The 27,507-nt window shown below is 34.8% G+C and overlaps 1 protein-coding gene across 2 annotated transcripts in view; it reads left to right on the plus strand.

Moving 5' to 3' along the window:
* Ano3 (anoctamin 3) overlaps positions 1-27,507 on the plus strand; it is a 286,849-nt gene that overhangs the window by 126,196 nt on the left and 133,146 nt on the right. For both annotated transcript variants that reach the window (XM_074043012.1, XM_074043020.1), the window contains one exon: positions 23,642-23,800. In XM_074043012.1, the coding sequence (XP_073899113.1) occupies positions 23,642-23,800 (159 nt within the window). The remainder of the gene's footprint in view (positions 1-23,641; positions 23,801-27,507) is intronic.

The raw sequence follows: 27,507 nt of genomic DNA on the forward strand, positions 1-27,507 counted from the left end.
TTAAGTAAATGGTGTGTTTGAAGGACTTACCATGTCTAGGATAGACTATTTTGATAAAATTTATATTCAGGAATTGGGAAGAAATGGAAGATGGAGAATGAAATAAGACACTTGATAAAAAGACTGAGAAAGCAGAGAGGGAATAACATCTGTAAACAAAATTGGGCTTGGTTTTTTCCCTGAGAAATTTCTAAAAGGTAAAAAAATCTAAGCAATATATCTAAAAGATTAGCATTCCCTATGATCTCTTTTAAACAAATTCAGTTTTCTCTGCTAAATGATTCTCAAATCATATGGAACATGATGGAGATTATGCTTTTGGTTTACAACTGTACTTATAAGTTTGTCCTTTTAATTTTTCCCCTTAGAAGCAAGTTGAGTTGTTTTTTTTCCTTTTTATTCATTGCACAAAGTAATAGGTTTCATTGTGATATTATGACATATGTACATAACATAGTTTGACCATATTCTTACCTATTTCCCTGTCTTGTCCCTATCCCTCCTCTTCCTGCTCACCTTGCTCTTCCTAAATAATCACGCTTTTACTTTCATGTCTTTTTCTTTTCAGCTACATTCCACATATGAGAGAAAGCATGATATTTGTCTCTCCAGGTCAGCTTATCTTGCTTAGAAGCATGATCACCAGTTTCATTCATTTTCCTGAAAATGACATGATTTTGTTCTTCTTCATAGCTGAATAATGCTCCATTGTGTATATATACCACATTTTCTTTTTCTTTTTGTTTTTTTGATTTTTTAAATTCATTTTTTTATTGTTTTATTATTCATATGTGCATACAATGCTTGGGTCATTTCTCCCCCATGCCCCCACCCCCTCCCTTACCACCCACTCCACCCCCTCCCTCTCCCCCCCACCCCCTCAATACCCAGCAGAAACTATTTTGCCCTTATTTCTAATTTTGTTGTAGAGAGAGTATAAGCAATAATAGGAAGGAACAAGTGTTCCTGGTTGAGATAAGGATAGCTATACAGGGAGTTGACTCACATTAATTTCCTGTACATGTGTGTTGCCTTCTAGGTTAATTCTTTTTGATCTCACCTTTTCTGTAGTTCCTGGTCCCCTTTTCCTATTGGCCTCAGTTGCTTTTAAGGTATCTGCTTTTAGTTTCTCTGCATTAAGGGCAACAAATGCTAGCTAATTGTTTAGGTGTCTTACCTATCCCCACACCTCCCTTGTGTGCTCTCGCTTTTATCATGTGCTCAAAGTCCAATCCCATTGTTGTGTTTGCCCTTGATCTAATGCTCACATATGAGGGAGAACATACAATTTTTGGTCTTTTGGACCAGGCTAACCTCACTCAGAATGATGTTCTCCAATTCCATCCATTTACCAGAGAATTATAACATTTCATTCTTCTTCATGGCTGCATAAAATTCCATTGTGTATAGATACCACATTTTCTTAATCCATTCGTCAGTGGTGGGGCATCTGGCTGTTTCCATAACTTGGCTATTATGAATAGTGCCACAATAAACGTGGGTGTGCAGGTGCCTCTGGAGTAACCTGTGTCACAGTCTTTTGGGTATATCCCCAAGAGTGGTATTGCTGGATCAAATGGTAGATCAATGTTTAGCTTTTTAAGTAGCCTCCAAATTTTTTTCCAGAGTGGTTGTACTAGTTTACATTCCCACCAACAGTGTAAGAGGGTTCCTTTTTCCCTGCATCCTTGCCAACACCTGTTGGTGGTGGTGTTGCTAATGATGGCTATTCTAACAGGGGTGAGGTGGAATCTTAGTGTGGTTTTAATTTGCATTTCCTTTATTGCTAAAGATGGTGAGCATTTTTTCATGTGTTTTTTGGCCATTTGAATTTCTTCTTTTGAGAAGTTCTGTTTAGTTCAATACCACATTTTCTTGGTCCATTCATCTTTGATGGGAACTTAGGATGATTCTATAACTTGGCTCTTGTGAAGAGTGCCATGGTAAACATGGCAGGTATCACTGTTGTATGCTGACTTTGATTCATTTGGGTATACATAGGAGAGTGGTATAGCTGGATCATCTGGTAGTCCTGTTTTAAGTTTTTTGAGGAACCCCCATACTGATGTGCCTAGTCACTGCACTAATTTACATTCACACCAACAGTATATAAAGGTTCCCTTTTTCCTGACAACCATCATAACATTTGTTGTTTTTTGTTTTCTTGGAGATTCTATTCTGACTGAGGTGACATAGAATCTCAATACAGGTTTGACTGACATTTCCATGATGGCTAAAGATGTTTTTTACATTTGTACTTCTTTTAAGAAGTGTCTGTTCAGTACATTTGACCATTTATTGATTGTATTACATGCTTTTTTGGTGTTTAATTTTTTGAACACTTTATATATTCTGAATATTAGTCCCATGCTGGACAAATAGGTGACAATGGTTTTTTTCCATTATATAGACTTTCCCTTCCCTTTAGTAATTGTTTCATTTGCTGTGCAGAAGCTTTGTGATTTGATGCAATCTCATTTGTCAATTCTTACTGTTATTTCCTGAGCTATTGGAGTCCTATTCAGAAAGTAGTTGCATATACTACAAGTAGAAATGTTATCCCTATATTTCAATAAAGCAAATATCCTTTTTAAGAAAAGTTAAGCATACTCACAGCTGGGATACATGGAGAAATCCCTTTTAAGATTGATGTTGGAATTAAAAATGATAGACAAGACTATAAAATAGGTACAGTGTGAGGGTGCTATGGGAAAGAATGAGTAAACGAAGGAGATGAAGGTGAGGGAATACAGTTAATGACCTTCTTATCCATATATGAAATAGAATGATAAAACCTCTTGCAAGTGTTCTCAGTGAGGCAGGCAGGGAATTGTTTGGGGGAGATGGTGGAGGCAATCTAACCAATTGTAAGGCTATGAGAAATTAACACAATCTATCCCCCCTTTACAATGAATATATGCTAACAAAAATAGAAAAGAAAGGAGGGAAGGAAGGGAGGAAGGAAGGAAGGGAGGGAGGGAGAGAGGGAGGAAGGAAGGAAAAGAAAAAAGAAAAAGAAATTATTTTAATTTTAAAAAGCACAAGGTAGACTTAATAGCTAGAAGAGAATATTTTAGGATTTCCAAACATTGGGCTCTGGACTGACATTATATTTGTGTTTATTTTTCTCTTTGTGATGTCACTGGAAAGCAATATTTACAAAATCTGTGCTTATTGTAGTAGTTGAAAATTTTCTACTATGTATTTGTAGTTGGAAATTTTCATCTTACTCCTTCTTAGGTAAGCTATTTTTCATTTGATCACAAGAACATGTGCAGAGTACTGCCTTTGAGGTATTTCTCTTTCTGACATGCGATATTAGAGTTTGGCAGAAGCTACTGGCATACTTGATATTGAGGTAGAATAGCTTTATTGATGAATGAAAAATGGCCATCAGTAAAAGGATGAAAGCTGGGGTAGGTTCAAAGGTAAGAGAAACTGCCACTCTTGTGGAACCTGAGCATTTAAATCTGCATCTTTCTCTGATAAGGTCATAGAGCAGTACTGGGTCAAAACAGGCTGGCTGGAGGGAAGACTTTTAGTAGAAAAGTAGCATTCTGCCTGGTAGCGAGGGGATGGGGGGGAGAGGGAGAGGGTGGGGGGGTAAGAAGGGAGTGGGGGGTAAAGAAAGGGGTGGGGGGAAGGGGAAGAAATGACCCAAACATTGTATGCATATATGAATAAAAGAAAAAAAAGAAAAAGAAAAGTATCATTAACCAAACACTTTTCAAATGCTGCTTTTAAGACACTGGGAAATGGTACAATAATGAGAGCTTACCTGATTGGACCTGTTTGTGATGCTGAGCTGTTATAATTTTAAAGGTCATACATAGGTTTTTAGAATAAATTATTAAATTCATTTACTAACTCTCTTATTCCATCTGTCTACCCTGTTCATGTCCACTGTATAACAGACCCTGGATAAGCACCACATAATTGTTGTGAACAACAAAGATGTGACCTGTTTCTTGACATGAACATGTATAAGCAGTGGCCTTAAAATTTTTGCAGCTTTTCCACCTACCGGTGTAAAGTCAACTTATTCACACATTGCTAGGAATTTAAAATCATCTCTTGTGCGTTGGTATGAGCTGTATCTGGGCAAATCTCAGTATAAAGGACATTGAGATAAGTAAAGCAAAGTGTCACAAGTCTTCATTCCCAGGAGGACCCAAGTAGTCTCAGGAATAAGGACACAGCAAGTCTGTCTTCCCTTGCCACTTTATCATTACTTTTGGTTATGGAAATATGTCCATAAGAAATTTTGCTTTTAACACAATTTGTTCATGGCCTCCCCAAACCCAGAGAGGAGCGGTTTAAATTTTATCCTTCCATTTCTACATAGTTACCATCCTATGCCCTCTTCCATCTCCTACAAACAGCACTGGATTTAGAGCAGTTGTTTATATGTTAATTGTCAAAAGTTTTCTAAAAAATGAAAAACATATAACAACTTAAAAGCAAAACAGTTAACCGTATAAGATTTATTAAATGGTAATTTCTATTAAGGATTCTTAATTTATTCATAAATTAATATCTTCTCTAAACAATATATGTAGCTTCTAAAGCCTAAGAAGGTAAAAATAAGCACAACAAGGACAAGGTCTCCTCTGTATTCTAGAGTTTCTTATTCCAACATGGAAGCATGAACACGTATTGACTACTGGCCATTTGCCAGAAAATAGGAACAGCTTAGTGTTCTAGAATTGAAGTTGTACTTGATAGACTTGATTCTCGTTGAGACACCGGAATGAAAGAGACTAAGCGCCAGAGTTGCCTTAGAGAGCTAAGCAGTGAGCTCTGTTCCATCTCATGTCTTCTATTCACATTTGGAATGAAGGTTAGTAAATGTTTTGGTAATATGTTTAGGACACCTTCTGACCCAATTTTTCTTGTAGTTTTCTTTTGGGTCATTTTTTGTTTGTTTGCATATTGCTGACCTGGTGTGTCATTCTACTCATATTTTATCTAATTAGTAGAATTTAACTGCTTGGTAAAGCTGCATCTCATCAACCAAACTCTCGTGATAACTCACAATATTTAACTTCTGTGTCAGCACTTGATTCTTGAGACATGTAGTTTATTATATGGCTGAGAGTACTGTTCATTTAATACCTGCCACTTGTTTTATTGTAACACTCTTCTTTTATGCATATATAGTCCTCATCTTATGCCCCACTTAAAGTATAATCCCTTAATAATTACAGCAATAATATAGTGGATCTTCTGTCTACCAATCATTTTTAAATAAATCAACCTAGATTTATTTAAATCTATGTTGCCTAGATAGTGATACCAAGCCTATCATGTTCGCTGTTTTTCACCCATGCCTACAACTGTAAACAAGACAGAGGAACATTAAATCAAAGTTTTTATCAAGTACTTAACTCTATATTGTGAGAACATTTTTACTGCTTTGTGAATGAAGAAATCAATGAATATTGAGATTAGTAAAATCTAATCTATATAGCTAAAGAAACAGAGCCAGAATTTAAATACAAGCCTAAGAATAAGTTTTTAATACTAGGTTGCCCTGGCCCTGATATGCTGGAAGGAACTATAGAAGATAAAGAAAAAGGCACAATTCTCAACACATGCTTAATATTTTCTTATTCAAATTGGAGTGTTAAGGGCCTTATATTAGTATTCATTTTATTATTCTGATTGCTATTCAGCTTTCTATTCCCAATAACTTGAACTCTCTGGGACTGAGTAGGTATTCAAAAAAAAAAGTGGGGATAATAGATACCTCTTTGTCTAACAGCTCAAAATAGTTGTTAAATACTTTCAATCTACACATATGTGTGATTTTTGCCTTTTAAGTCAATGAAGTCTGCACACTTCAGTTTTTATAATCTGTCTTTTTTTGTATCTGATTGTTTTCATTCTCATTTACTTGCATATTTTGTTATTATCCAAATAGGAACCTGCTGGAAAGGATGGCTGTGCGCAGTTCCAGAGGCAATACTGTCTAAGAGATAAACAATGTTTTAATGATCTTCAAAACCCTTCACAGAATCACAACCTTGTGTTTGACTTCTGAACAGGGAGCATTATAAAAGATTGACATTAATCAGTAACAAAGAGACTTTTTTCTGCTTTCCATGCTACGGTCCTGACCACTTTTGCCTTATGTTTTAATTTCTGTTTTAAGTGACATATTGTTTATGACTTTTTTCAGCTTTGAAATACTGCAGTCATTAAATAGAGATACAGCTGGCACGTGTTAGTAATAACCTGGCTAATCCATTTCTGAACTGGGACAGTAACACCAGTCTTCCAGATTCACACAGCTTTTATCCTGACCTCATTTCATGCTTTGATTTCAGTCCTTGGAGACTATAACTTACTGGCTGTACCCCAGGTGCCGTAGGCACTGCCACCTGGCCCTCTCTGGGTATTTCCTTCTTCTCTTTCACCATCAAAATCCCAACCACTTTTTCTTATGCCTTGCTCTTTGCCAAGGAAAATACTAAATAAACCCAGATTAGATTTAATTTAAGCTAATTAATTTAATTTAAGCTAATTTAAGGAGTTAGTGGCTTGCTGTAGCTATATGTTTTCCAAAGTATAGTTTTCAAACAATTTTTAAGATACACAATAATCACTGAAATATTTTAATAGATATGATCTTATTGTCATGTATTTTAGAAAAGACATAACCAGCACCTTAAACTTGCTATTTTTAGATTAACATTTTTGAAAAGACTATATTTTTTAAAAGGAATACAATATAAAGAAAAATTGTTAAATAGTGCTAAAAGTTACTAAATATGTAGTAACAGGCAAAGTTCCAACTCTCCAGAGAGTGGGAAGGGGGAAAATTGATGAGAAATGATGCTACATTGTGTTTTGTCTAATCACTTCCCAGATGATAGCTGTCATTTATCTAGCACCTAAGAAGTCTGCCACTCGTGCTTTTTTATACACATCAAACACCATCTTCACAAATTTTCAGGAAAGTACATTTACACACATGTGGACACAGTATTTGCACCATATTCACCCTCCTACCCCTCTCCCTGTCACCTCCTCCCTCCCACTAGTACATCCCCCCTTTCTGTCTGCTATTCATCCTTCCTGTCCTCCAATTTTGTAGAGGAAAAAAGAAAAAACAGAAAAAAGATGACATTTTTCTTGAGATAAAGGTAACTATACAGGGAGTTTCCTTGTGATATTTCCATGTATATATGTACTATAACTCCAATTGGTTCATCTCCTCCATTTGTCTTCATTCTACCTTAGTCTCAGGGAAATACGTAAGCCATGTTATCACCATTCATCCTGTGTTCGTGTATCGTGTATCGGAAGAATTAATATTGTTAAAAATGTGTATACTACCCAATGTGATCTATAGATGCAATGCAGTCCTTATTAAAATATCAGTGGTATTCTTCACAGAAATAGAAAAAAATCTTAAATTTCACATGGAATTGCAAAAGAATTCAGATAGACAAAACAGCCTTGAGCAAAAAAGAACAAAGCTGGAAGCATTTCACTACCTGACTTCAAAATATACAAGAAAATTATAGTAAAACAGCATGCCACTAGCTGTTTTACACACACACCTAGACCAATACAACAGAATAGAAAGCCTGAAAATAAATTCATAGATTTATAAATAAGTGATTATCCACAAAGTGCTGAAAACACAAGAAAGGACAATCTTTTTAAAAGTGTTAAGAAGACTGGATATATACTTGTAGAAGAATAAAATTAATCCATCTCTCACCATTAACAAAATTAACTCAAAATGGATTTCAAGTCTTAAACATAAGTCCTGAAAATATGAAACTACTGGAATAGCACCCAGCAGAAATGCTTTGGGACATGGGGAATAATTGGAATGAATGGAATAGGCAGAGTTTTTTATATATGACCTCAAAAGCAAAGAAAACAAAACCAAAAATAGACAAATTATATATATATGCATATATTTTATATATATAAATATATATTATATATATATAATTTATATGTATACATATATACATATATATACATATATTATATATATACATATATACATATATATACATATATTTTATATATATATAAATGTTACATATATATATATAAAAACACAAACACTTTTGCACAGGAAGGTAGATAAGCAATAAATTAAAGAGGCAACCTACAGTGTGGGAGAAAATATTTGGAAAGTATACATTGGATTAGCAGTTAAGACCCAAAATGCATAAGGAAGTCAAACTCAAACTCAATAGCAAGAAAACAAATAACTTTACAAAAAAATAACAAAAGGCCAAAGTAGGCATTTCTTAACAGAAGATAGGTAAATGACCAATGGGAATGTGAAAAAATGCTCAAAATCACTAATCATTGGTAAAATGCAGATCAAAACCACAATGGGCTATTACCTCACTGCAGTAAGAATGGTTTTAACATTTGATACATTGTAAGAACTTTTGTAAATGTCACAATGTACTCCCACCCACCAAAACAATAAAAATTGTCCAAAAAGAAAAAACTGCAAGACAGCAACTATTGCCGAGGATGTGAAGAAAAGGGAGCTGTTGGTAAGAATGTAAATAAGCACAGACATTAGGGAGAACATGAAGGAGATTCCTCCAAAGTTAGAAATAGAACTACCATATGATCCAACAATTTCACTACTGGGTTTATACCTACTGGAAATGAAGTCAGTATTTTGAAGAGGTACCTGAAGTCTCCTTTGTGCTAGCCGGGACATGGAATCAAAAGTATTTATCCATCAACTGATGAATGAATTTTTAAAAATGCAGTATGTATAACAATAGACTACTGTTCAACCATAAAAAGAACAAAATCCTGTCATTCACAACAACATGAATTAACCTGGTGAATATCATGTTAGTAAAGTAAGTCAAATACTACATAATCTCAGATGTAGAATTTTAAAAAGTTGATCTTACAGTAGAGAGCAGAATCACCATTCTTTCTACTAGTGACTTGTAGGTAGTTAGAAGGGAAGAGAGTAGGGAGACTTCATCAACAAATGCAGAATTATAGTTAAATAGGATAAATATTTAGTGTTTCCAGAATAGCTAAATATAGATACAGAAATTAGTAAGTGATTGGCTGAGGTCTAAGGTAGCAGGAAGAGGATAGGTGGAAAGGGAGACATGAAGAATGAGTACTAATGACTATGGAAATTCTTTTTTGTGTGATGAAAATGTTTCAAAATAGGTTGTATGTTCACAGCTCTGCTGAACATACAAAGGACTCTTATACACTTTATTTGTGCACAAAAACATGACATAGGAAGAAAAAGAAGTGAATTTTTGTCTCAAGTATACTGTCTCACAAAATTAAAAAAATAGGAATGCCTGTACTTACCCCACTAATGACCAATTATATTAGAAACTCAAATAGTTTCACTTTTACTTTAGCTATCAGACTTCCAAAATTCTTGAAGGCTTTGCCATAAGAGATGCAAACTTACTTCTGCCAACACTTGCTGAAAGGATCTTAGTTTATAAAGCCAGGTGCTCCTAGAAATAGAAGGCCCTAAGAGAATGTTTAACCAGGTGTTACCAGCCTAGCATCTATAAAGACTACACATGGATTCCAAAGCATTTATGAAGTTGCATTTATGAAGTTGGATATGGAAGTATGACTATTTTCCTATTACCAAGGAAGGTTTAAGAACCACTAATTTTTGTTTTGAGGTGTGTTCTACAATTTAAGACATTAAGTTGCCAATATCAGGAGCATCCACATTCAAAAATAGCCAGGGCCTCTGCAGTTTACAAGAACCAATCTCAATCTCTCTCTCTCTTCTCTCTCTCTCTCTCATTTTAACAGCAAGATTAACTGTGGTACTGGAGAGAACTAAGCTTGTGTTGTGTAAAAATAGGCATTAATATTCTATGTTATGTTTTCAATGCCAACTTTCCAAAGTTTCTAACATGACATGATTCATTTTTACTCTGAGTAGATTGTTCATAACCAACATTATAAGGTCATCTACTTGACAACATTAATAACATATAGCTGTTTGTTTCTTGCTTTTCTGGGGCCTCATGAGATTGATTCTTGTCTTACTGATAGAGGTTTCAGGGTGAAGGAAATGGGAAGGAAGGACTGGTAGGTCATGAAAAGTAATTTTTTGCATATGCTGGGAACGCATCTTTCCCAAGATCCATATATTCTTCAAAACTCAATACATTTTCCATCAGATAAAATTTATCTTAATGTGAAGACTTTCTGAGATATTTTATTCTCTTTTATCTCACAGTGCATGATCAATAGTAGACACCTAATAATTTAGAACAGTTTGCTTTGGAACATGCGGGAATTTTCTTAATGGCCACGTGTTATGAACAAGAGCACTGATGATACTAACCAGTAATTCAGTTCCAGATAATTGACACCCAGAACTGTACGTCTGCCATTACCAGTTAAATATTCAAGTGAAACAACACATTTGACGGAAATAATGTTCTGAGCCATTCCATCTTTTAGCAACATTTTTCTCTGCTCTATATTTTAACTTCATATTTTCAACCTGTCCTGTGTAATTTGACCTCTTTGTGTTGAGCGGATCTTTTTTTAAGTACCTGCTCACCTTTCATCTGTTGCAAATCCAGAGCCAAAAGAAAGGAGTGTTTTAATATTTCAAGTATATTTACTACTGAGAAGTCCTAAAAATACTTTGCAGACTGAGCTGTCTGACTTATTCACCATTGTATCCTTGGCACCCAGTGAACTGTGAACACAAAAGCCCATATTTGCATGTCCTTGAGGGTTTAAAAGCAGCCCAAGTACTCAAATATTCAGTTTAGCTCTTGATTTATGAGTTATACTTTTTCCTAAACTTGACCTAATGATTCCTCATTAACTTGTAAACTTTCCAATATCTTTAAATGTTTTACTTCACGTAATTTCTGGGCTTTTTCATTGTAAAGATTAATCTAAATAACTAAAATCCAAGTGCAGCAACTTCTTAGGAATATTTCATTGGACATATGAGGTTACCAGACTTAAATGAGTTTCCTAAGTATGTGTTGGAAATTGTCATGTCTATTTTTAATGAAAAGTTTTGTTGTCTTGTTCTGTTTGGTGAGTTACTCAAAGGAGAGGGTATTATTTATGATAACAAGCAATTTGCAGTTATTATAAATAACCAGTAGCAGTTACGGTTATTATAAATGTTTAGATTGAAATTATGTGCCTGATTTCTTCAAACACTCTATGAAGTTTAACTCCCAAAACTTCTTTCCAATAAAATATTTGTTTTTCATATTTATATTTAATCATTTAATAGAAAACCTTCCTTCTAAAATTATCAGTATTCCTTTTTCTTTCTTTTTTCTTTTCCGATACTGGGGCTTGAACTCCACGCCTACACCTTAAGCCACTTCATCAGCCCTTTTTTATGATGGATTTTTCTGATATAGTGTCTCGTGAACTATTTGCCCCAGCAGGCTTCAAACCACGATCCTCCAGATCTCTACCCTCTGAGTAGCTAAGATTATAGGCATGAGCCATGGGCACACCATAATTCTTAATTATATTTTCTTTGTTTTTCCATCTGATCACTGGCAGAAGAGTGAGTAATGACAAGCTGAGTTATGAAGTTTGTGCAGAATGTTGTTTCAGCCAGCTGACATTACAGAACTCACAGTGTCCTCATCTCTTCAACACAGGTGTCGGAGGTGCTTATTTATTCCTTAAAGATGCTCCTTAGGCCTCATGGGATCCCTTCCCATGGAATGGATCAATAGTGACCATTAGGTCCAACTTCATATCACTCTGATAAGCACGTTTTAATATGATTAATGATGATGCATATACAAATGCAGTGCTGGGGATTGGATTCAGGGTCTTGTACATTTCAGGCCTGAGCTCTGTCACCGAGCCCCAGTAAGTAAGACTTTTTACTACTAGGTAGATACATGACCACAGGTTGCTTATTTCCAAGGTGATAAGACATGCTGATCTTTAAAATTGTGGTTATTATAAATATTTCAATCATGTTGAAAACTGTGTTTCCTGTGCTATTTTAAAAGGTGTTACATTGTAATTCATTTCTCATTTTCAATGCTTTGTTACTGGAGAGTTTGAAATTCTATTGTTTGCTATGTCGTTAAAATCACAGCGCTGCTTTCCAGTATTTATAACCTGCTCTGAAGTTGGTACTAGATTTTTTTGGGAGGATTTTATATCTCTATATTTTCCCCTTTAGACTTTATTTTAGAGGTTTAAGAAAATTTCCCCATTCCAAATCTGTTTTTTTATGGATTTGTGGAATTACATAACATTGAATCTGATTAGAAACTGCTTTTCACTTTAGTATAAGTAAGGCCCTTGTCATCTACTTTCTTCTTCTTTATGTTAACAGTGTTTTCCTGGTAGGAGTAAAACAAATCTCAGTTGTCATTATCAATTTTCCCTGAAAAGACCTTTGGAAGTGAATTCAGTTGTAGTATATTTATGAGAACATTTTCTGCACAGAAATTAAAATCCTAACCAGTGTTACTTGAAGAAACTATAGGCCTTAGCAAATAGCCTCTCAGAGAAATCCTCAGAGCAAAGGACACTGGGATGCCAGTGCTGCACAGCTCCTTACTTTGTAGCAATTCTCTCAGTCATGGGAGAATTGAGCTACAGGAGGAAAAGTTGATTGACTAAAGACACATGGGCAAGGATAGAATCATGAGTGAGACCCAGATCCATTAATTTCTCTTTTTGTTCTTTTTTCATTTATTCTATTTTGACAATTTGCTAGCTAATATGCTTATCCCTGAACTCAACATCTGTTGAGATGTTTAGTGAATAAGACCTTAAGTCTTTCTTCCCTCATGAAATATTTCAAAAGTTATTTTATCAGCCACTTAATCTCTTAAACAAGCTCTTTAATTTTCATCTATGTTATGAAACTTACTGTAACAGACAAACTCCAGGATGGCCTCAGATGGCCAAGTATAGTCCTCTCCCTTATGACTTGCTTCTAAACACTAGAATAAGACAAAAATGATGGAATGTCCCTGCTTTCTTTATGTCGCATTACAGAACAGTCTTGCAACAGAACCGACTCACTCTAGAAACTCTCCCCATTGATTTAAAGAAGCATGCAACCATATTGGGAAAGTTTTCATGAAGAATCAATAGGCTAGTAGGAACTGACTTTGGCCTTCGAACAATAGCCAGCAAGAAACTGGACACACTCCATAACCGCAAGAAATGGATTCTGCCAAGGACCTGTGTTAGCTTGAAAGTGGGCTCTTCTTTGTCAAAACTTTGCAGCTTTGCCTGCTCCAAGGAAAAGACATTACTAAGCTATGACCAAACTCTTTAAGAAATATAAGAGAATGTAACTGTACTGCTTTAAGTAGTTAAGTTTGTGATAATTTTTATGTAGTAATAGATAACTAACACACTTATCATGGAACAAGATATTGTGATGTATTAAAATACAACATCATCATTGAATTTTTAGCATGCCAATAATACAATAAGCAGGAAATTTCCTGATCAAACTAAAATATATCAGCAAGTGCTAGTCAGAAGACTAGGCAAATATAATCAATTATCTGCTCTTTCTGATGACTGACTGAGGCATATTTAAAATTTTGAGTACATTTTTGCATAACTCATGATTACTCAATCAATTTAACAGAAATTAAGTTAAGAAATATTCCATCAGCATGATTTCTAGCATTCAGCATGACTGAATATATAACTCTTAGGAGTTTCTATACTTTAAAAAGCTGTTTTGGGGTTTTGTGCTTCCCTCTCTATACAGAAAGCAATCTTCTTTAAGATATCTTCCCATTCCTGTATATTCCTACTTAATAATATTATCATATGATCATCACCATTATCATAAAAATCATTTCGAAAAAGAAGCACTTTCATCATTTTTACACCTGACATTTATGTACCCTTTCATTTAACATACATTTATTGAATGGCTTATGTGTAAGTTCAATGTTAACATGAGTAAGAGTTCATTTTACTAATACACACTGCCTTACTTAATCTTCACCTCACAATAACTATTTATCCTAATATCTCTACATGTCTACCTATTTACCACTTAAAATAGTGGTTGGTTTTTGTTAAGCTTTGTTTGTATTACAGCTATTTCTCTAAATATTACTTTGTCAGTTATTATGTTCTTAAATGACACTTTTCTCTGCCATGTTATAGCAGGATCTGGAAAACCGTCTCTTAGCCATTTTACTGTCTGACATGAATACTCCACAGTTACTGATGGAGAGACAATATGAATTTCTGACTGCCATGTGGAAAAGCAGTAGAGTTGTCCTTATGTTGAGGAGGTAATAAAGCTGGCCAGGCTCTCATCAACACTGAAGGTCACATCTGTACAGCACTGAGGTCTGTTTTTGTCACTCCTAAAGCTCATAATTTAAATGATTTGCATAGGAAAATTTGCATAATTAGCTTCATCTTTAGTGCATTTTAAGTTAATTCTGGTATATTAAAAAGTATATATTAATATATCTTAATCCCCAGAACACTTAGAAAGTTAAAACATCTTTTCCTAATAAGTACTATTCTAAAATGCAAAACTTCTCTAGAGAGAAACCAAAATTTTAATTATTCTAGCAGTACTTAATACATTTTCGCTATATGTGGAATTTCTTCTGAGCTACAGAATTCTGTTAGTTTATTTTTAATAAGGATTATTTTCTTGTTGATAATATGTTACTTTCTTGACAGCAGCGTTTCTTATTTGTCTGAAATGAAAAAAATTAAAAACTGTTTTGTTATTTGTAATAAATAAGGTCTGTAACAAGAGATGTTAATAGGAAATGGCTATAACTCTGAAACAGATTTTAATTACATGCCAAGGCTTTGGAATTTCCTTTAATTAAGGAGTGTAAAGCTGGAACTTCTGGGTGAAACATAGCCTGAGAGTCTCAGTGCCTAGACTGCAATTTCTTAAATAAAGATTGCCACAAAGGAAAATAAACACCACTACCAGATGCTAAAGAAAATAATTTTTCATTATTTGCAGAGTCAATAGGATAGGATTCAGAAATACAATTATAGAACACTGACACTTGACCTTATGAGCTGAAACTTTCCAAGCAGCCACCCTACAGAGGAGAGTTGACCTAATCTGGTCCATTGTCTGTCCTTAATATTTGGCTGCAGAGGCCACAAGGCCAAGTAAATTAAGTAACCACTGTATATCCTAATAGGAAGAATCTTCTGAGTAGGTATGAGTCATATTCTGCTACCTCTGCCTTTCCCCGTGTATGGCTGTCACTCTCTGAATCCAACAAAGTAGAGCAACCCACTAAATGGTCATGACAATAATTAATTGAATTCTGAATACTAAAATTTAGAGAAAAAGACCACTTTGGTGGGAGAAAAAAAAGGGCAGCAGTTGAGAGCCATACATACTGGAAAGGGTATAATCTTTTGTGCTACAGAGTATGGGAAAAAAACACTTTAAGCATAGAACAGGAATCAGTAATCAATAAGATTCCATCTGAACAGAGCCTTGGATGTGACATAAGTCCTTGTGAGACTCTATAAATTGGATCAGGACCTGCACACAATTAGTGCCATACCACATCAAGATAAACAAGCTGAGATGGCTACAGTCAAATGGTTAGCAAGTGACCTGTTAACCATTCTACAAATGGAAACTATCTTCATTATACTCAGTATTTCCATATATTGAAACTAGGTTTAGAACAAAGCAGAACTGTACACCAAAAAGGAAAGAGGTATTTTTCCTATAGGATTTTTCCTATTGGAACAACTGGATAACCAGACAAAAATATAAAGAAAATGTAATCACTGTCACAGATTTTACTGAACAAAATCAACTCCAATAGACTTTGAACAAACAAGACTTCTTCTGGATAATAGAGGAGAAAATCTTTAGGACCTTGGAACAGGGAATGATTTCTTAAACAGGAACAAAAAATAATTTCAGCTATACTAAAATTAAGAATTATCCATGTATTTCAAAACGTCCTTAAAACAGTAAAAATCCAGCTACAGACAGGCTTTAAGGATTTGAGCAGATATACATGTCAAAGATTCTGTTATCTAAAATGCCTATGGAATGACAACTCATTTTAAAAGGCAGCACTATTTATTGGAATACAAACTAAAATCCCAATAAATAACTATTAAGTGACTCTTTGCACAAATGGATTAAAAATATTTTTAAGACTGAAAAGTAGTGGAGCATGAGAAGCTGAAATGCTACTGTTAGGTGTATACATCAGTTTAGAATATTGTTTACCATTGTCTACTGAAGTTGAAAATAAGTATTATCTGTAAATCAACACTTTTTCTTATATGTACATAACTGATAACTGCTCATGCGTATTGCAAGATCTTTACATTGTTAACTATTATAGCTTTGCTTAAAATAGCAAACAAGACTAGAAATAGACCAAATATATGTAAACAATGGAAAATATAAGTAATTTTGTGGTATTCATGTGATATAATACTATACAATAATGAAAAAGGAATTACAGCTACATGAAAATCAGAGGTGGATTTCACATGCACTATGCATGAAAGAAGCCATACACAAAAGATTATTCATTATATATTTGTATTTGTATAAAGTTTGAAACAGACTAAACTAACATATAATGCTTAAGGATAATCATTGTTTGATACAAATGAAATAAAGTAAGAGGGCAGTTTCATAAAAGATAGGAGCTTGACTACATTGAAGAGGGGCATGTGGAAGGCGTAATAATTAAGAGAGAGACTATGGGGGGGATCTGCAGAAGTTGGTGTGGTTCTGTTTTTGGACTTGAGAAGTGGTTATATAGGTTTTTATCTTATAATAATTCAGTAAGCTCAGAATTTTTTACTGTATTTTTTGTTTTGTAGTGAATTGTCTTACAATTATATGTAAGGGCATCTGATTTTCTTTACTTCATCTTTGTATTCTCATCAGTGTCCTTGAGATTATTTATGTGTGTTTCCAGCTGTCTTTGTCTTGAGAAAGATAATTTTCCAAAGCTTAAAAGAGTGTCAGATCATTGGAAAACAAGAAAACTCCTAATATAAATTTATAGATTACATATATGTTTACCTTATTTTCTTTTACTACTAACTAGTAAATCTCTTAGGCTGAGTCGGCAACGTTGGGAAGTTCTTTATGCACTGTTGCACTTGTTGGTGTCATTATTATACTGATTTAAATGCTATACAAAATAAGGTGAGCAGTGAGCTAGAATTAAATGTCTAAAGGACTCAGTTAATTAGAACCCGACTTCATCTGAATCTATGTCTTTATACCTCATCCCCCTATTACTGCTTATAACAAGTATAGAATTGGAAATACACTTTTTCATGCCTATGACCCCAGATGTAGTCTGAAATTCCAAAAAGTATTCAGTATCTTCTTATTTTTAATTCCTAGAGTTTAGCATGGCATCTAGCACAAATAAGGGATTTAATAAATGTCTGTTAGATTGAGGAGAATAAATATCTATATCAAATTTTTTAAAAATCTATGTACATCTCACAAGCACTTAAGGCCATGATATTATTCAACAAATACCCTAAAAATGGGCAAACCTCCACTGCTATTTTGCAAAGAAGCTAAACCTTTTGTGTGTGCATATGTTCACAATATGTTTTATTTATTTTTTCAAATAAAGTAAAATTTATTTCACAAAGCTTAAACTTACTTTCACATTTGTCTGTAAGCATAGTAAATACATTTTTTGGCATAAAGACAGACTTTAGAGTAAAAATACTTCTATTGTAAGATTATATATAAACTTCCTATTATTATTTATGTGATAATGTATTAAATAATCAAGTAAAAATAGTTATCCTAATGAGAACAATATAAAGTGGAAATAAAATATACTATCTAAATAAAATAAGATTCATCTATTTAGAAAAGGCTATCGTGGGAATTATAATCCTATAAGGAAAAGTATAATTACTTAAGCAACAATAGTTATATAAACTGAAAATGAGAGATAAGTCAAAATAAGCATGTTTTTCTAAAAGTTCAAATGTAGCCTGTGTTTCAATTAAATTTATCTTACAAGCATTTAATTTCCTAATATTTTGAGGTTTATTTCAGCAGTCTGAGCTGCCAGCCAGTCAGTCAGTTGTCCTTTTTCTCTCAGGGGAAATGATCATCCTGCTATGATAATCAGTGTTTCCCAATTGTTTTCCTAGATGTCTGGCTAGAAACGATCTTGTACTTTGAAAAGAGGTTTCATATTGGACTTCAGGAGGTTTAGCAGCAAGTTCATTTGCAGGTGGCATCAACCCTGAAGAATCTCACTTCTTTCATAAGGTGGAGGTGAAGGGAAAAATCCATTCTTGGGGGCAGTAGATGAAAAACACTGCTTTGTGAATACACGTTTCTCACATTTCTCATACTCCATTATCTCCTTTTGATGATGAAGAATGTCAGTCTCCAATTTTAATTCCAGATTTCTGGCTAGCTTTTTGAAGCTCTCCAGCTCTTCAGCTACATGGCTGAGCTTCTCCACCTTTTTGCGAACTTTCTCCTCTATCTCTAGCCGGTAATTTTCTTCTACTATTAATTTCCTGTATAGTTCTCTACCATTTTATAGATAAAGTTCCATCATTGTTTCAACTTTCTGCTGAAGCTTCTAATTCACCTGTTCAACCTCTGTATTTTGGGACTGTATGACAGCTGGCTCAGTGTGGAGTATTTTAATATGAATTGTGAGGTCTTGCTTTATCTTATTCACTTCAAACAACTAGATGCTTTCTCCCTCCTTCCATGGTTTGTAAGCACACCTTTAACATCACATCATACACCAGTTTCTCCAAAGCAGATTTTGGCTGAATTTCTACATGAGCCACAGTTTCTGATCCAGTCATTTGTAATCTGAAGTCACCATCAGTAGTTAGGTCTTCTCCCAGCACAGCAGCCCACTCTCTCATCTTTGCCAAGCGTGAAATCAGACTCCATGTGTGGTCTTCTTTGTCATACAGCACTTCTTCTGCACATGCTACCTTGTATTCAAGAGTTGTTTTCTGTTTTTTAAGTTCATGTACTTGTGTCTTCAGTGCTTTTACTTCTTATAGAAGCTGTTTCTGGTTTGCCTGCAGTTGGAAGTTCTCCTTCAAAGCCTCTGTGATTGAGCCTTTTAGTTGTTTCACTGGTTTGAAGTGTGAGGTGGTTTTCTCTGGCTTCAGCTACTTGTGATGTGAAGAATTTTATTTCCTCCTTTAGAGACTGCTCCATTTTTTATAGCTCTGCCCTCAATTGTTGTTAAGAATATTTAGATTTCTCCTCTTTTAGTTCTTTTTCTAGAAGGAGCATTCATCCATAAATTGAGATTTAGATCTCTCCAGTTCTCCATGGGTTGCCTTCAAACTCTTTACTTCTGTTGAGATCTTCTCAGAACTGGCATTCTTCAAAGATGACTCTAAGACTTCAAGCTCTTTTCGAGTGAGGCTCACTTTTTCAGGTAGTTTACCATTTTCCTCCATCAGTTCAGAAAGCTTTGCATCAAGTGTTTTTTCTTTTACGGCATGAAGTCACAAAAAGAAGAGAAGAGCCAAAAGTCCAACCAAAGCCACACATATCACCCACCAGCACCCATGGAAATGTACTGAGATTTGGGTGTGGTCTGAGCTCTTCAGGGTCTGCTGCCACAAGCCTGTAGAATTGGCTCAGGATTAGCTTCAAGTACCACAGAATAGCAGCCTTGGCTCCCTCCATGGTGCCAAGGCAGCTATGGCTGCTGACAAGGCCCGACTGGGCCACAAAAGACAACAGAGAACTCTAGAACCTAAACATTCACCTGTCAACAGAGGCAAACCACTGTGCAGCTGGCTGCGGGGTGGATGGGGAAGGGTGGGAGAGGAAAGTCAGATGATACCAAGTTTGCAGGCCTAGCCCTCAGGGAAAGAGCCTCAGCCACTTTCTCACCTTTACATCCTGGGCAGCACAGATCAAATCCTGCCCCTCATGTGCTTGTGATGCTCCCTCTCATGCAACTCACCTCTCAAACCTTTGTAAAATGTCCCTTCTCAAAGAGAGCCATGAGTTACCAATTCTTGAGCTGTTCCTTAAGATTGGCTTTTCTGGAAACATCAGACCTTCAAAGTTTGCAAATGCATTAATGATTAAGATGTTTGCAATACTGCTGGAGGATTGGGCAGTCACCTGATAAATAACCTACATCCCAGATTCCCTTTGAAAAGTTGATTTCATTCTGTCTCCTGGGAAAAATAAATTGTGAAAACCCTGATTCTAAATTGAACAATTTCCACATTGGCCAATCATTTGATTTCTGGGTCATCTCATTGAAGTTTTTCCTCCACATGGTTAAACATGTGTTGGTACAATAAGACTCAGCTGTGACTTTTCACTGAAGAAAGTGGTATACCATAAGAAAAAGAAAATGCAAAGGAAATTTTGCACATTATTTAATTTTTTACTCAGTCTTGTTTAGATCAGCATGGAGATGCATCAAAGCAGTGTGTCGTGTGTATAAAGCAAAAGGGCAAGACATTACCATTGCAGTGCTGTTATAATTGTGTGAGTGTTCATCTTAGCTGTTGTAAATATTTAATAGGATAGGATGATAAATTACCACACAATATTCTCTCAGTCTTATATTTTTAGTCTAGCCCTACATGATTACAAACAACTGTGTATATTCTTTTCCTTTACTCCTTCCCTCCTTCCCTTCCTTCCTTTTATTATTCCTTCCATTTACCAATATTTACTCGTGTTTACTATGTGTTTGCTTGTGGGTTAAATGTTTGGTGTAACAACTGAAAAAAATTTTTAAAAATCTCTTGCTCCAAAAAATATATATTGTAGCAGGATAAGACAGTAACAAAAAGATAATAAATAAATAATCGTTATTAATTAAATTATTAACCAACTTATATAATTAATTATTTATTGGCTATAAATAAATTGTTAATATAAATCATATGCTGCATGCATATTAATATTAGCATGTACTAAAAAATTAGATGAGGAAAAGCAAGATCCAGAGTAAGGAGTGAAATAGACAGCCTTGAAACATGTTGAAGAAAGACGCTTAATCTTTTGAAGAGTCACAGGATCACATTTACATTTATGAGAATCACTCATGCTGAGAAAAGACTACAGAGGACCAAGATAGAAGCCAAGAGACCTGTCTGGCTATTGCAATAAATCAGTCAAAAATTGATTATTGTTTAGACCAGAGTAGAAGTAATAGAAGTGGTAGAAATGGTCAGCTTTCTAACACCTGAACTTAACTCTGCCTTCTAAACACCTTTTGAATGATTTTCTGATTATTAGAAGACTCTATGGGCAAGAAAGACAGGGAACAAAGATGACTTCCAACTTTGGATCTGAGCAACTGAAGTATAAAAAGAAGTGGGGAAACCCTCTTCTGAGAAGATAAGGAATTCCATTTTGGACAGTTAACTTTGAGATCGTTATTAGACATACAAAGGAAGAAATCAAGAAGAGAGGCAGTTGGATGTATAAGTCTGTAAATGTCAATTGTGTGTTGTTAACATATAAATGGTTATTATTTCAGTAGGTTCATGGTCTGATATCCTAAAAGCAAATATTTCTTGAAGCAAGCAACTCAGGAATTGTTTGATTTCAGCATTGTTGAACACAGGTGTAGGGAAGTAATGCCTTATCTTAGTATGTTTTAACACAGGAAATAACTTTGTTCTCCATTTCTTAGTATTTATGCTCTTGCAGACTTAGTATCTTCATATTTTAAATATAAGCTGTGAGTACTTAAATAACACAAGGTATGGAAAACACTTATGTCTGAACATGGTTTAGTAAATACTGAATGTATTGTAGCTGATGTTATTTTTGTAGTTCCTTATTGAATAAAAAATAAAACATACACATGTTGATTCCCGAATCAACAAACCCCAGTTTAGGAATCAGTCAGTCACATTTCCTTGGGTTTTTTTCCCCTGTATTTATTTTATTTTGTTGTTTTTACATTTACTTACATGTATAGACATTGTTTGGACCACCTTTCCCTCCTCTTGCCCTCCCCACCTTCCAAGCAGAACATGTTCTGCCCTTTTGTTCTCCTGATTTTGTTGAAGAGAAAACACAACAGATAACAAGAAAGACATAGTTTTTTTGCTAGTTTGAGGTAAACATAGCTATATGGAGAGATTCCTAGTGTCACTTCCAGGCACTTGAGTATTGCAGCCCACATTGGTTCATCTCTGCCACACCTCTTTGCTGCTTCCTGGTCTCCCTCCCATAGTGGTCTCTGCAGGTTTAAGATTAGTATATTTGCTTCTGTATAGTGGGCACATCAACCACATTCAAGTTTTAGGTTTACTTCCCTTTCCCTATTTCTCCTGTACATGTTCTTCCCATAGTGTGTGACCCATATCCAATAGTATTACTGCATTTGTTTTAGGTCTATAATGTACATATGAGGGAGACAGCCCCATTTCAAATCCTGAACTACAACTTGTCAGTGTGTCTCTTATGGCAGATTGAAGACTGTCTTTTTTTTTCTTTTTTTTATTCATATGTGCATACAAGGCTTGGGTCATTTCTCCCCCCTGCCCTCACCCCCTCCCTTACCACCCAATCCACCCCCTCTCTCTCCCCCCTACCCCCTCAATACCCAGCAGAAACTATTTTGCCCTTATTTCTAATTTTGTTATAGAGAGAGTATAAGCCATAATAGGAAGGAACAAGGGTTTTTGCTGATTGAGATAAGGATAGCTATACAGGGAGTTGACTCACATTAATTTCCTGTGCAAGTGTGTTACCTTCTAGGTTAATTCTTTTTGATCTAACCTTTTCTCTAGTTCCTGGTCCCCTTTTCCTATTGGCCTCAGTTGCTTTTAAGGTATCTGCTTTAGTTTCTCTGCGTTAAGGGGAACAAATGCTAACTAATTTTTTAGGTGTCTTACCTATCCTCACCCCTCCCTGTGTGCTAAAGCTTTTTTCATGTGCTCAAAGCCCAATCCCATTGTTGTGCTTGCCCTTGATCTAATGTCCACATATGAAGGAGAACATGCGATTTTTGGTCTTTTGGGCCAGGCTAACCTCACTCAGAATGATGTTCTCCAATTCCATCCATTTACCAGTGAATGATAACACTTCGTTCTTCTTCATGGCTGCATAAAATTCCACATTTTCTTAATCCATTCGTCAGTGGTGGGGCATCTTGGCTGTTTCCATAACTTGGCTATTGTGAATAGTGCCGCAATAAACATGGTGTGCAGGTGCCTCTGGAGTAACCTGTGTCACAGTCTTTTGGGTATATCCCCAAGAGTGGTATTGCTAGATCAAATGGTAGATCAATGTCTAGCTTTTTAAGTAGCCTCCAAATTTTTTTCCAGAGTGGTTGTACTAGTTTACATTCCCACCAATGTTTTCCCCGCATCCTCGCCAATACCTGTTGTTTGTGGTGTTGCTAATGATGGCTATTCTACCAGGGGTGTGGTGGAATCTTAGTGTGGTTTTAATTTGCATTTCCTTTATTGCTAAAGATGGTGAGCATTTTTTCATGTGTTTTTTGGCCATTTGAATTTCTTGAAGACTGTCTTTAAGTAGCTTTCCATATCTAACAATAAGAATATAAAAAACACATTTTTAAAATGTTGGATTGCTAATAACTGTAACTGAAATGTGTGTTTATCTAACTTGTACTTTTAATAACCATTGTTTTATTCACAGAATGACATGAATTACATAGCATCTAGTGGACTTCTATTCAAAGATGGCAAAAAACGAATTGATTACATCCTGGTTTATAGAAAGACAAATATACAATATGACAAAAGGAACACATTTGAAAAGAACCTCAGAGCAGAAGGCTTGATGTTGGAGAAAGAGGTAGGTATTTTGCCATTATTAGTTCTGTGGTGTATTTTTCTAGAACAGGTATGATCACTTTTGCTTAATATCGAAAATACATCCCACATAGATTAATAAAATGTATGATTATTTTTTTCCAAATATAAAATAAATATACATGTATAGTTCCACTTAACAGTGTGTGTGTTCACTTTTTACTTGCTCTCACTATATATATATCTGTGTGATTTAAATATTTTACTATGGGCATGGCAATTTTTGTATTTTAAAATCTGAATGAGTAACAATTATGTCTATATATGACGCTTATGCCTCTGTTTCTAGGGTTTTCTAACCTAGGAAAATAAAACTCAAATGTTGGGAAAAAAAAGGTATTTGCCAAACATTAATGACTATTTTGTTTCTGGAACTATAAGTACTTTTCTTCCAATCCTTTTCTTTTTTACATTAAAAATGTGTTTGAAAAGATTTGTTTTCTTTTTACTAAAGCAATAAAAGGACTAAGTCACTAGGAAAAAATTAAAAGGAAAAGACATAGCTTCCATTGTCCTATAATCCAAAAATTACCATTCTTATTAAAATGTTAAACTTTTGTGATTTTAAAATAACATATTTATCACATTAGAGAACGAACAAAACCTAAAGAATGGAATGTACAAAATGAAGTCGGAGTCCACATCATCATCTCCAAATCAGTCTCTTCTCTCCTTTGGTTGTCTTCTTAAAAGCTTGATTTTTTTTTTCTTGCCAGGTGCTCATTAGCATATTTTCTATATTTAAACAATGAAAATGTCTATAAATTAGTCATATTTATGACATATACTATTCTGCTACTCGGGTCTATTTTTATAGGTATATTGTGAAGTATATCATTTAATGTATTATCGAATTCCCATTGCATTTAGAATGAGAGCACTCTTTTATCAGGTATATAGTATTGAACCTTGGATATTTCTCCTACTGATAGACTAATTTTAACTAAATATTTGAGAGATACCTAAATTACTATTGCTTGGCTTGAACTTGTCTTCTTGGTAAGGTAAAAAAGAAACCCTACCAATATCTCTGATTACATATTGAGATAATTTGCTAGTTAAGATTTCACAAAGTGTTAAAAGCCACTTAGATATATGATCCTGGAACCTCCCCTCCCTATTTTTTTTCCACAGAACATATCCTAGAATTAATTTTTGAGGAATATATAGTAGGAAGTTCAAAATTGTAACTTGGGTTGACCCAGAAAACACACTTGATGTACATTTATTAAAACCCTTTTAGTAACTAAAAAATTTCAAACATACAATGATTTGAGTCTGTGGAGAAGAAATTATTTAAACACTGCCAAGTGTTACAGAATGAGACAAGTGAAATTTTGACCTCAGTTTTCTGTTGACTTCTTGAATTGTTTCTTATGCCTTCTTGGGGAACATTAACCCAGAATATCCCTACTGCTAGTGACTAATCAAATCAAGAAGTGTCTGTTGAAAAAAATCTCATGAACTCCGTCTTGTGACAGGCATTTACTCATTAGATGTGCTTGGAGTTTCTCCTCCACACAAATAAGATTAATCACTTTCTCATCTGTGGTCACTGCAGTTCATACACAGATGCAATTATAATACTGGTAGTTATTTTCCTCCCATATCTTCAACTATTTATTAATTTAGCATATAATTCTGGCAAGAATTGAGCAAACTTTTGTGTAGTTCAATGAGTGAAGAGAACTACATCACTGCCTGCTCTGAACTTGCAGTCTATATGGGAGTCAGACATAAAAGTTGTGTATTTATTATAAGCATGACCCATAGCCTTCCTCTACCCAGTTTTCTTAGCAGAACGTCCTGATTCTTTTTTCAGTTTTCCTTTCTCTTTCTCCCCAAACTGTTCTCAAGTATAATATTGGATGTTACTCACTCAAGATGGGTTCTGTTCTACTTTAAAAAGAGATGTCCATTTATTCTTAAGCTCTTACTCTTTGGTCACTGCCAAAGGTATCTTGATTAGGTTGTCTACCGTTATTCCTGAATATAAGATTTCTCATTCTGGGCTTCCAATTGCACTTCTTTCAGTCCACATTCACTTTCTTGGGATTTGTTCTCCACAGTTTGGTAAAGTCCCAAGGAAGCTGGCTGAGGAAATATATTCAACTCTGCATATTTTACTGGAAACTGCCACCTTGCATATTCCAACTACTGAGTTGAGAACAAGTTTCCAGTCTTGGCTTCCCCTTTCCTCTCAGGTGTCAACCTGTTAGAATAAATGAATTCTCTTCTTGAGGGTGAAAAAGTTAAGAATACCCCAATTTTCTAGGTTAGATACTATTAGTTTTGAAGCTGGAGAGTTTTGTATCTCCCTTCTGGAAAGGCCCTAGAAGCCCTTGATCCTTAACTCTGCCCATGCTGCCAATGAAAGAATGGAGAAAAGGAGAAAGAACAGAAGGGAAGAAGGAAGGAACTGAGGGAGGGAAGGAGGAAAAAATATTTTTACATCCTTTCTATTTAACTAACACTTGATTAAGAGATATTTTGGTGAATTTGCACAATAATGACAATCTGATCTAATGTGATCTTGAATCTCCACTTATTTGGTACAACGTTTAAAATACATCCTTACTAGGATACCCTTTATAATTTCAAACTATGACAATTGACCTAAAAGCAAAATAAATAGTGCCAGAATGACTTATATCAAGGGCAACGATCCAATCTGAAGGGTGAAAGAAGATAAGAAGAAATTGAAGAAGTAAAACCTTAAAAATAAACTTTGAATTGAAATTTGAAAGCTGGATAGTGCTAAATCAGATTAATAAAGGGGATAGATGTGTTTTTCAAGACTAACTGCACATTAGTATTACAATATGAGCTTTTAAACTACTGATACTATACCCCAAAGTGGCCTGGATCAATTAACTATCAAGACGATTATGGGGGAAAAGTGTATTGGCATTTTTTAACACCAGAAAAAAGAGTAAAGTTGGAAATAATAGCTAGGGTTAAATCGATCCTTTTAGTTTAAGATTTTTGATCATTATCTTAAGGAAATATAAGGTTATTGAAAAATTTTAAGCACAGTTATGTTATAATTATATTTATTTTCAAAAATGATAACTCAGATTCTCAGATTGCTAAAGAAAAGCGTGAATTTCATGAGCATGACTATATACACGATGATCACAAATGGCATTAGACATGGAGACAAATGAATAGATTTTGCTAGATATTTAACTATATATATGTATGTATATACTACTTAACTATATATATGTATATATATACATATATATACACATCTATGGGCTGGTGGAATGGATCAAGTGGTAGAGTGCCTGCCTAGCAAGCCTAGCAAACGTGAGGCTCAGAGTTCAAACCCCAGCACCACAAAAAAAAGAAAAAAACCACACATATATCTCCATTTATGTACATATTTATCTCCAAAGTGTGTGTATGTGTGTGTGTGTGTGTGTGTGTGTGTGTGTGTGTGTGTGTGTTGGTTTAAGTATGGGAAGAAAAGATCCCATGAACTAATTGGATTTGTGACTTGAGCAATAATTTCTTTACTTCTTCATGGTGTATTAATGGAGAACCTATTGGATACCATATTTTGAGGACAAATAGAAGCCTTATTCTTATGAGAGGAAATAGACCAGAAGGGACTGGAAAAGGATGACATAGTGGGGACTGCTATGCAATAACTAAAACAAGACAGTGTTATATGAGGAATGTGTC

The sequence above is a fragment of the Castor canadensis genome, chromosome 1 (genome assembly GCF_047511655.1).
Source record: "Castor canadensis chromosome 1, mCasCan1.hap1v2, whole genome shotgun sequence".
Taxonomy (NCBI): Eukaryota; Metazoa; Chordata; class Mammalia; order Rodentia; family Castoridae; genus Castor; species Castor canadensis.